At 39.8% G+C, this 12,023-nt stretch overlaps 1 protein-coding gene across 2 annotated transcripts in view; it reads left to right on the top strand.

Annotated features, from left to right (window-relative positions):
* Positions 1 to 1,515: 1,515 nt before the first annotated feature.
* LOC112630225 (25-hydroxycholesterol 7-alpha-hydroxylase) overlaps positions 1,516 to 12,023 on the top strand; it is a 208,622-nt gene continuing 198,114 nt past the window's right edge. For both annotated transcript variants that reach the window (XM_025394356.1, XM_025394355.1), the window contains exon 1: positions 1,516 to 1,839. In XM_025394356.1, the coding sequence (XP_025250141.1) occupies positions 1,718 to 1,839 (122 nt within the window). In that variant the 5' untranslated portion in view covers positions 1,516 to 1,717. The remainder of the gene's footprint in view (positions 1,840 to 12,023) is intronic.

The raw sequence follows: 12,023 nt of genomic DNA, 5'->3' as shown, positions 1-12,023 counted from the left end.
CATATTTGGTTTTCTGTTGCTAAGGATAATGGCCCTGAGCTCCATCCATGTTCCTGCAAAGGATATGATCTCATTCTTTTTTATGGCTGCATAGTATTTCATGGTGTATATATACCACATTTTCTTTATTCAGTCTACCACTGATGGACATTTAGGTTGATTCCATGTCTTTGCTATTGTGAACAGTGCTGCAATGAACATAAGTGTGATGTGTCTTTGTGATAGAGTGAGTTATATTCCTTTGGGTATATACCCAGTAATGGGATTGCTGGATCCTATGGTAGTTCTGTCTTTGAGGAATCACCACACTGATTTTCCAAAATACACGTGGCCAACAAGCATATGAAAAAAAGCTCAAGGACACCGATCATCAAAACTACAATGGATTTTTTAAGTTAATAATGTGAACAGGCTGAGTATGAGGGACACGGTGGCTCAAGCTTGAGTATATATGTGCTGGCAGGGGGATCTGTACAATGAAGACAATTTGTGGAGGGCTTCTCATTGCAGGTGGAGGATATGACTTCCTCACAAAGGCAACCATTAAGAGTTCTGAACAGATTAAAAGCTGCATAGGTCTGTGTTTTAGGGAGGTGGAAATGGGGATGATGGACTGGAAGGGTAAAAAACCAGAGATCAGTTTTGAAGCTGCTGTACCCATTCCAGAGAAGTGTTGCATTGACAGAGCACCCAAGTCCTGGAATAGGACCATGGTTAGAACGGCAAGTATTTATCAGTTGGAATGGTAAACATTTATCAGGGGAGCAACAAGGTTATTTAATCCGAGTCTCATTATGTCTTCTATAAAATACTCATAAAAAATAGAAATTAAAAACGTGTGTAAACTATCCAGTGGATGGTCATTACTCAAAACAAGGTATTTTAAAAGTTTCTCCCTTATTCTTTCTGAGTACAACCTGTAGTACCTGAACCACTTCTCTTTCGGCCCCTACCACGATGTTCTGCAATCTCTTTTTACCTGTCTCACCCTCTTCCTGTACTGTGTGCCTCATCGGGACTTCTGAAGGCTTACAGCCTAGGTCTTTGTATTCCGTGTCTCTGGCACGCGCCTCTGCACTCCGTAGGCCTCAACCAAAACTTGTGAGCAAATAGGAATGTTAAGGGGGTGAAGGAGGTGGGCGCGAAACGGTTTCGAGGTCGCTCACTCAGCCGGTTTCTGCCGCCAGGCCAACGCCGCTGGGTTGTATCTAAGAGATCGCCGGAGACAGAGCGCAGCCGGCACCTTCCCAAGCATCTTGAGGGACAAGCAGAATCGCTCCTCCCGCAGGGCGCGGGCTAAGAAGTAAGGAACCCAAGGGGCTCCTGTCCAACTAAGAAGCGAAATCCCCCTCCTCCAGGCCTTCAGGGCTGGTTCTTGGGAAATCCTAACTCTTTCCCCTTCTAACCCCTTCCTTGGCCCTTCTTCCTGCCCTGGAGGATCAAGGGCGCTGTTTTCCAGAAGCTGCAGGGTCGGAAACGGTAGGGGAATGGGGCGGTACGCGTGGGTGGAGGATAGGCGGGGAGGGGGCAGTCCACGAACTTTTGTCACAGCCTGGGAGACCGCGGTGACATTCCTGTCTGCTCTGCCGGCAGGCCAGCCTCTCCGGCCCTGGACTAGGGGGCGCCGCCGAGAGAAGCCGCCGCAGGCTGCAGAGTCGCCGACCGCGCTGCTCGCAGGGAGACCCCGGGCTGCCCACCGCGGCCTAGCGCGCGCCGGATGGCAGGAGAAGTGTCAGCGGCCATGGGCCGCTTCTCGCTGGAGTGGTTGGGCCTCCCGGGCCTGGCCCTCGCCGCGGCCCTGCTGCTCCTGGCCCTGTGTTTGCTCGACCGGCGCACCAGGTAAGCGCCTCGGCCGCCCGGCCACGCATGCGCCCTGGGCCCCGCGGGCCGCGCGCGACCCAGATGGCGAAGGGAGTCCCCCTCCATGATTTCCAGTGCAGACAGTCAGAACTTGCTGCGGGGCACTGGCTTCCTCTGGGACTTTGTAATAACAAAGGCTTCTTCTGTCTTTTTCCCACACATACGCATACATATTAAAGCTTTGGGACCGAATTCTATTTGCTGCTCCAGCATAAGTTGTAATAAGCCCTAGGTTGGCGGTATGCATTATGCATCACAGACACATTGTGTGTCTTGCCACTGTGAGTTGATGTTTTATGGCCTAGAAGTCATAGAGCATTTCAGGAGGGGAATATTCTTACATTTCATTAGTTAAGAGAGAACTATTTCAAGAAAATGTCAGTGCATGGTGTGAACAATAATTCTGAGTGCCTCTTCCTCAGTTTATCTCCCTGTACCTCATCTGGAAAGCTGAAATAATAGTACATGCCTCGTGAGATTTTTGTGAGTACTAAATGAGTTAATGGAGAGTATTTTATGCAGTTGCTCTATCATTTTTATAAGGACAAAACAAAACACAATAATGACAAAACCTAGACGTATGTCACTTCTTTACCTAATTTGAATTGTGGAAGTAGAAATAGAGAAGTTCAGATAAAATCATTCACTTTGAGTTTAATCTGTTTCTCCTTTCTTTCTGGGTCCTATTTTCATACTGCTCTGGTGTTCATCGCTTTTGAAAACCAAGCAGATGCATTTTGTTGGGTGATAATTGATACATATATGTATGTATATTTGCATACATATATATCAATGTATAGATATCTATGTGTGTGTGATACAGGTTGTTTCTCAATAGTTTTTGGGGAAATGACACCTTTGCACTGCATACAAATATCTATCGTCATTTCTAGAATGCCTGGAGATGAGTACTGTGGGAGTATTTGCCTTTCTTCCCATGTCAGTTTTCAGAGATGTCCCTGGAATGTGCACTCCTCCAGGATGTCTTTTCCAGTGGCTGTGCTTTTGCTTTAGAGGCCAAGATGAGGACTCAGGACACTTGAACTTCAGTGGTATGTGATTCTATGTAGGTTCCACCTTCTCTATTTGCAGGGTCAGTCAAAGCCAGTTAAGTACCTCTAGGTATGCCTTTAAAGAGAGGTGGTAAAAGAAGGCTGTTGGTTCTATTCCAACTTTACATGCAGGGTAGAAACAGACAAGCTGACTAGGGCAGTTTGGATCAGTGAAGGTAATTGGTGTGAGAATGTGGAACTTGAGGGACAGGAAGGCGAAAGGGTAAGGTAGGCTTTCTCTCCTAGCGTTCTGAGAATAGGTTGATCTTTATATCATGAAAAATTATTTTACTGAGATATTCATGCCATCAATTGCCAATTCCTTCATACGAGACTGTTTAATGCCGCATATCTATGGGACACTACTTTGATTATATTGCATTTCAGTGTGTAAAAGATAGCCTCATTTGTCCCAGTACAGAGTCATGTTCCTTATTTCTAGTGTTTGGACAATTTACTAATGCTCTACGAAAATGATTTTTCTGATATCACCTCTAAGAACAGAAACATGGTTAAGAGTCCCTGATATATTCTTACAGATTTTTTTAAAGCTTATGCTAATATGCATGAATATATGTTACTAAAAATAGTGGGGAAATATACCCTATGTTGCACCTTGTATTTTCCACTTTGCAATACATTTTAGTTACCTTCCTATGTCAGTTTATAGAAGTCATTATTTGTAACGATTATATAAATATACACCATACATACACAAAAACACACACACAAAACATGGATATCTTTGAGCTTTTGTGGAAATATTTATGTAGGATGGTAGAGTTGTTATCAAAATGTATGTGTGCTTTACATTTTAATAGATGTTGCCAAACTACTCTAAGCCTCAATTTATGTTACTACTAATCATCTGTGCAAGTGCCAATTTCTCCACATTCTGCCAATACTGGTAATATAAATCATTTTAATTTTGCCAATCTGATACATAAAGAAAATGAAGCTTCATTTTTATCCCAAATTTTCATGTATTTACTTTTAAAGGAATTTGTATATTTTTAAAGACAATAATTGTCTGTTTCTTCAATAATTTATTTTTCTACTGGGTTCTTTTTCTATACAGTCAGCAAAGACTTATGTAATAGGAATTTTCATACTTTTTCATACCAGCTGCAATTATTTTTACTATTGTAATTTGCATTTGTTTAAGAGTTTTTAGATATATGTCCTTGCTTAGAAAGCCCTTCTTTTTCCTAACATGATAAAAATATTCAGCACAGTTTTCCATTATCACATTGAGAGATTTTTACATGTATATAGATTACATTTTTATTCTCATTCCATTTTCATCTTTTGAACAATTATGGCTGAAAAGTGTGTAATATTGCATAGTGTAGGAATGCCAGATGTTCCAAAGTAAAAATTTAAATATTACCTATAAAAATGGTAAAAAAAAAAATTTTAAAAATCGGTAAAAATCAATTCAGAGGTCATTTATTGCCTTCAGACACTTATCAATTCCACCTCTTTTGGCCACAGTACTTTGATTTCCTTTTGTGAAATTGTCTTTTCCCTTATTGGTTATTATCTGGTGAGACTGTCAATCACAGATGCCATTGCAGTATTTATCAGGAGAGATGACAGTGGCTTGGCCTAGGGTTGTGACTGTGGGGTTGATGGAAGGTGGTTAGAATCAGGATATATTTTTGACAACAGAGTCAACAGAATTTACTAATGGGCTAAACATGATGTGTGAGGGAGGTGGGAATCAACAAAGAAGCTTAGAAGTTTTGTTTCCCTTTTTTTGTTGTTGTTTTTGGTTTTTTGTCTGATTATTTAGTGGACGGTAATGTCATTTCCTTAGATAGGGAAGGTTTGGGGGAATTGAGGAGATCAATAATTCTGTTTGGGGTATGTTAAATAGGCAGTGAGCACCCAGAGCTCAGGGGAGAGGTCCAGGCAGGATACATATTTGTGAAAGCCACAAATGTGAAAAGGGAATTAAAGCATGAACAAGTTGAGATCGCCTGATGAAAGGGTTTGATGGAGAAGAGGAGGGCCTGGGCCACTCTCCTTATGGAAACTGAGCCTGGCAGAGAAAGAGGAAAGTTTTTTTACATTCCTTTCTAGTCCGTTCCTACCAGAGTTCTGAGTCAGTTTTGTCCATTCTTGAACTTCATATAAATGGGATTATACAGTATCCATTTTTGTGTATAACTTCTTTGTCTCAACATAATGATTTTAACATTCATTCATGTTGTTGTATCTATCATTAGTTCATTCATTCTATTTAATTGTAGTTTGTAATATATATAACACAGGAGAAGATTGAGGGGCATAGAATATAGAGTTTTCTATCCACAACCACTTCTGAAAATTGATACTTTTCTAAGTAATTGTTGATTTTTTAATTTTTTAAAATACTTCCACCAGTAATACATGAGAGTTTACATTGCTCCACATCCTTCCCAGTATTTATTAATGCCAGTCTATTGGTTGGAAGCACTATCTTTCTGGATTTTGGATTTTGTTTTTTTTCCTCTGAAGTGTTGATTTTTGTTTTAGCATGCAGATACATTTCTGGCTGATTATTCTGAACTCATGGAAGCTTAGTTTTACTCTTTGTCAAGGTGAGTCTATGAAAAAGTTGAGATATTTACAGATTCTCTCTTCTTTGGTGATGCTATGATTTGAACATTTGCTTCCCCTCTAAAATTTGTATGTTGAAATCCTAACCCCCAAGGTGACAGTGTTAAGCAGTGGGGTCTTTGGGTTATAATTAGATCATTAGGTCATTGCCGTCATAAATGAGATTAGTCTCCTTATAAAAGAGATCCCAAAGGGTTCCCTCGCCCCTTTGTCCATGTGAGGACACAGCAAGAAGATGGACGTTTATGAACCAGGAAGTGGGCCCTCATCAGATACTGAATGTACTTGTGCCTTGATCTTGAACTTCCCAGGCTCCAGAACTGTGAGAGATAAATCTCTGCTATTTATAAGTCAATCAGTTTATGGTATTTTGCAATAGCAGTCTGAATTGACTAAGGCAGATGAAATTCAAACCCTAAACTCTGTCACCCCAGTGGTGGGCAGTGGCTGAAGCTTCTGTGCAGGATTCCAGCAGATCCCTTCCGCTGGGCTTTTTGGGGGTCTTCCCTGAAGATGCACGCGTCCAGAGTTGGCCAATAATTTGAGGGGTGTATATATACAGATTTTTGAGGTGCTTTCTTTTTTTCTAGATTTCTTTCCTTGATTGCCAGCCACTTCAGTAGCCCCAAACTCTGAAACCCCATGCTGATAATATTTGTAGCTTTTTGCTTGAGTTCCAGCTTGCTGATAGGGAGTGCCCTCAGGGGCAATCCTGTCCACGCTGGACCTCTCTCAACATGGGTCTGTTCTTTAAGCGTTGCCTCCCCTCCGATATCTGCCTTCTTTTGCCTGTTCTTCAGCGAGTATAAATTGGTTTCTTTTTTTTGTTTGTTTCATATTTTGTTTTCCGTGGAAATGTTGGGTTGGTTCAAGCAACTTTGCCATTTCTGGAATCCAAACTCTATGTAAGAAAGACATTTACCAGTGATTATTTCTAGGTGACATATTTCTATGGGATGGTTTTTCTTGTCTTTGTTATGCTTATATGTATCTTTAAGGTGATATCAATAAATACGTATTTATTTTACAAAACAAAGAATAATAAATTTAAAATTTTATTTTAATATTTTATTTAAAATAAAACTTTGAGAAATATGTTTAAAGTGTTTTAAATTGTCATTTCCATTGGAAGGACCAGCAGTTGGGTAGTCCTTCCCATAGAAGACTTCTTACTTAGAACTGGATGTGTTATGAAACGCAGTTCATCTACAGCAAGTCATTAATAACGTTTTTGTCCAATAATGAGATATATTTTTAAATCATTGTGTATCAATAATAGACTTAGGTATAGATACCTACTTCCCAAATTATTGTTGAAGATAACATATAAAAATAGTCTGCATTGCAAAAGACAAACATGAAAACAAAGATGTCTCCATTCTTTCCTTGCTCAATCCCTACAAAAATGAAAAAAAAAAATTAGTTTTTCTGAAACAATTAAAATAAATATAAGATGTTTGAATTCTTTTAAATAAATGAAAAATGGATTAAATAATACCTTTTTAAAATATGGCACTTAAACCAGAATTAAAAAATTTATAACTAAGAGGGGAAAGTATTTACAGAAAATACGATGGGGTGGGGGTGATAACAGATTTTGTTTTTAACTTGCAGTTCTGGATGTGAGACCCAAAATAGACCTTAGTGAGCTAAATTCAGGGTGCTGTCAAGGCTGTATTCCTTCTGGACAGTCTAGGAAAGAATACATTTCCTTGCCTCTCTCAGTTTCTAGGTGCCACTTAAATTCAAATCTCTTGCTCCTACTCTGACACTCCTGCCTCTCGTGAGGACAGTTGTGATTATACCAGGCGCACATAGGTAGTTTCGGATAATCTCCTCATGTCACGATCCTTAACTTAATCACATATTCTGCCTTACAAAGTCTTCCTGCTGAGCCCCCAAAATTCATGTCCATCCTACATTAAAAAAAAAAAATGCATTCACTCCATCCCAAATAGCCCCAAAAGTCTTAACCCATTTACAGTATCAACTCAAAGTCCAAAATCTCATCTGTTTAATAGTTCCAGATCTCATCATCTAAATCATAACGATCAGGTATTTGCGAGGATCTGTGTATGATTCATCTTGGGGGCAAAATTCCGAAGAACTCTGTGGGATCCCATGTGTGTCACAGACATTCACTCATGAGATATTTGTTTTGCCAGATCTTTTCTGGATAATCCCATCTTTATTCCTGGCTTCTGCTGACATGGTTGAGGGCAACTATTAGTCATTATTTTTATGACTATTAGTCATTAAGATTATTCCTTAATCTTTTCAACAATTGATTAAATACTCCGTACAAATGAATGAGTATGTGTGATGGGTTGAACTGGCTTTCTGATTCTTCCCACTGCTAGCAAAAGTTGTCTAGCCATGCCCTTAGCTTTCTCTGCAGAGCACTGTTTCCCGGCAGTGAATCTCCTAATTTAGTGCCTCTTGCAATCTGGATAGGTGGACGATTTCCCAAATCATCAATTCCTGGTTCCTTTTTGCCTACCAGTTCTTCTCTTAATCTATCTCTTTCCTTTCACATTTTATTATAAATAGTGAGAAAAAAAATAAGCTAACCTTTCAACACTTTGCTTGGAAATCTCCTCAGCTAAATATCTAAGTTCATCATTTACAAGTTTTGTTTTCCACGTAACTCAAGGACACAATAGAGCTAGGATTTCTGCAACTTTATATAAGGATCCCTTTTACTCCATTTTCCAATAACGCATTCCTCAGTTCTTCATTTCATGTGAGTCTTCACCAGCAGTGCCTTTAACATTCCTATTTCTACTGTTTATTTTTGATGACTTAAGCATTTTTTAAGATATGTTCTTTACCATACCCCTTACTTAATTCTTTCTGACCTCTCACTAAGGGGGTTGTTGATGTCTATATTTCTACTAACCATTTGTTCCAGTAAATATAGTTTTCTACCATCCTTCTCAGAATTCTTTTAGCATTTGCCCATTACCCAACTCCAAAGCCAATTCTACATTTTTAGGTATTTGTTATAGCAGCACACTACTTCCAGATACCACAAATCTCTATTAGTTTTCTAATGTTACTATAACAAATTACCACTAATCTAGTGGCTTAAAACAACAGAGAATTTATTCTACAGTTCTGGAGGTTAGAAGTCCTCCTGGGCTAATGTCAAAGTATGAGCAAGGGCTGTGTCCCTTTTGGGAGCTCTCACAAAGAATTCATTTCTTTGACTTTTCCAGCGTCTGGAGGCCACCAAGACCTAGGTCATGGGCCCTTCCCCTGTCTTCTAAACCAGCAGCATGGCATCTCTAAATCTCTCTCCTATGCTGACATTTACACTCCCCTATTATAAGGACTCTTGTGATTATCTCGGGCCTGTGCTCACAATCCAGGACAATGTTCTCATCTCAAGATCCTTAATTTAAATCACATCTGCAAAGTCCCTTTTGACATGTATAGCACCAAATTCACAGGCTTCAAGAATTAGGGCATGGACAGTTGAGGGGCATTATTCTTCCTACCATACCTTTTGATGTCAATAATGACCTTATTAAAGCTTTTACTTGATAGGCACCTGTAATAGTTTTTTAGGGCTGCTCTAACAAAGTACCACACACAAACTGGGTGGCCTAAACAATAGAAATTTATTGTCTCATATCCTAGAGGCTAGAAGTCTAAGATCAAAGTGTTTGCTGGGTTGCTTTCTTCTGTGGGTTGAGAGAGAGATTCTGTTCCATGCCTCTTGCCCAGTTTTTGGTGGTTTTCTGGACTCTATGTTATATCATGGCTTATGGAAGCTTAACCCTGAACTCTGCTTTTATCTTCACACAGAATTCTCCCTGTGTTTGTGTCTGTGTCTACATTTCCGCTCTTTGTATGGATACTAGTTATATTGTTTTAGGGGCCCACCCTACTGCAGTATGCCCACATCTTAACTAATTATATCTGTAATGATGCTATTTCCAATTACAATCACATTCTGAGGTACTAGGGGTTAGGACTTCAACATGTGAGTTTTGAGGGGTCATGATTCAACCCATAACAGCATCATTTTAAAAAATAGATTCTTCTTATGTGAGTCTAAGATTTTTATCTCTACTAATCAGATATTGTAAACACTCTTGGGCACATTGGAGGAATAGGAGTGATGGTTAAACATTTTAATTAATTCATGATTTAGGCAGGCAGTGTGGCCTTATGGAAAGTTGAAAATAGATAACTTATGGCATAAAGAATAAAAAGCATATCGTATTTCAAAGCACCCCTCTTTCATACAGCTAAGCATGCCCTTCCTTTAGCTTTAGGCTTTGATTCCTACTAAAACACATTGGTCTTGGGGCAAGGAGCTTTCAACTTTTCTCACTGGACACTCACACTGCAGAGTAAATGAGTTTCAGATTTTTTCCTTTTAATATTTTAAATGTAATCTGCTAGGGTCCTTTAGCTGCCTTATTCCTGTGGATTTTCAAGCTTGCCTTTAGGTGGAAGTGAACTTTCCTTATCATTTTGCTCAAGTGATACTGATAAGGAAAGAACACTGATCCCGAATGTGGAGTATGGTGTTGGCCCAAAAGATCGAACATTGGAAATTAGAAATGACAGGATTTGGGGTCTTCCAGGCTTGATGTTATTCAGAGAAGATTTGATTATTGCTTGTTGGCGTAAATAGGACCTCACGCTTTTCAAAATGTGGTCACGTTTCTCACATGCTTTGATTCTCACATCTATCTAGTAGCTGGCATTTCCATTTTGTAGTTGACAAAGGTGACTCAGCTAGGTTCTGTAGACTACTCAGTGGTCACTACAGTTCTTGGATCCTTTGAATCATCTGTTGAAGGAAGGATTCTCTCTGAGATAATCTGGGAAATGTCAAGTGCTGAGGCTTCCTCTTCTGGGTTCAGTCTTTGAGATCTTTTTCTTGTTGAAACTTTTCTTATGCAGAGCAGGTTGTGTCCCCAGATGGAGATGTGGATTTATGTAAACATCTGGAATGGCGATTCACCACCTTCACAGGCAGTGGGTCATCTTGGCACTGTGGGTTATATTGAAGTAGGGTTTCTCAACCTGGAAATTTGGTGCTAGATGATTCTTTGTAGTGGGTGCTGTTCTTTGCAGTAAAATATTTAGCAGCTTTCCTTGCTGCTATCTATTGGATGCTTGTTGCATACCCTCCCCTTCCATGAAAATAATCAATGTCCTCAGATATTGTCAAATATCCTTTGGGTGAGGGTGGAGAACCACTGCATTGAAGAAGTGGAGGGCATGCCCACAGTCATATTCTGAGTGCAAAGGCTTGCTTGTAGTTAGAGGGAAATTCCCACTTTGGAATAGGTATGAATTATAAGTCAGATAGTAAAACACTGGGACTCTTATTGCCTTATCAAGGTCCTGGATATGGATGAGTGGCTTTTTACTTATACAGTGGAATATTCTCAAAATTTCTCATGATTGACATAAAAAGTAGTCATGAGCACAGAAAAATTTTGAGATGTATAGTTATGAATCATATACATTTTTGTATTAAAATAGACTTTTTTTCTTAGAGCAGTTTAGGCTTTAAAAAAAAAAAAAACTGAGTGTATGGCTGGGCACAGTGGCTCATGCCTGTAATCCCAGCACTTTGGAAGACTGAGGTGGGTGGATCACTTGAGGTCAGCACTTTGAGAAAAGCCTGGCCAACATGGTGAAACCCTGTCTCTACTAAAAATAAAAATAAAAAAAAAAAACATTAGCTGGGCATGGTGGTGCGTGCCTGTAATCCTAGCTACTCGGGAGGCTGAGGCAGGAGGATCACTTGAACCCAGGAGGCAGAGGTTGCAGTGAGCTGAGATCACACCACTGCACTCCAGGCTGGGCGACAGAGCAAGACTCTATCTCAAAATAAAAAAAAAGGAGTGTAAAGTTCAAAAAGCTGCCCCATATGGTAAGTCCTCACTTAACATCATCTGGATTCTTGGATGGAAACTGCAACTTTAAGCAAGACACTGTATTTTCTACAGTAGGCTAATTGATATAAACAAGAGTTAAGTTCCTACAGCATATTTCTGGTCGCAAAACCTCATAAAACTTCTAAATAAGGACCAAAAACACTTGTAATTTTAAACATTGAATTAAATGTGATATATACATACATTTAAGAAAGATGAGCAAAAGCAAGTAAGATTATTATTTACCCAATTATTCCAGTTCAGGGTCTCAGGTGGTCAGACCCTGTCCTGGAAGCTGTGGGTGCATGGCAGGAGCCAGCCCTTGACAGGACAGCATCCATCACAGGGGCCACTCACGGAAACCCACAGTCCCCCAGATGGAGATCATTTAGGCACAGCCACCAACCTCACGTGCACAGCTCTGGGATGTGGGAAATAAAACAGAGTACCTGGAGAACACCCATGCAGACCTGGGGTGAATGAACAAACTCCACACAGACATCGTCCCCCGGTTGAATTGATACTTTTTTCTCATCAAGTTATCACAAATGCCATTGAATAAAAAACAACTGTATTTGGGGACCTGCTATACTCCGTTTAC

This window comes from Theropithecus gelada, chromosome 8 (genome assembly GCF_003255815.1).
Source record: "Theropithecus gelada isolate Dixy chromosome 8, Tgel_1.0, whole genome shotgun sequence".
Lineage (NCBI taxonomy): Eukaryota > Metazoa > Chordata > Mammalia > Primates > Cercopithecidae > Theropithecus > Theropithecus gelada.
Note: the sequence above shows the minus strand (reverse complement) of the source record. Positions and strands in the feature narration are given on the sequence as shown.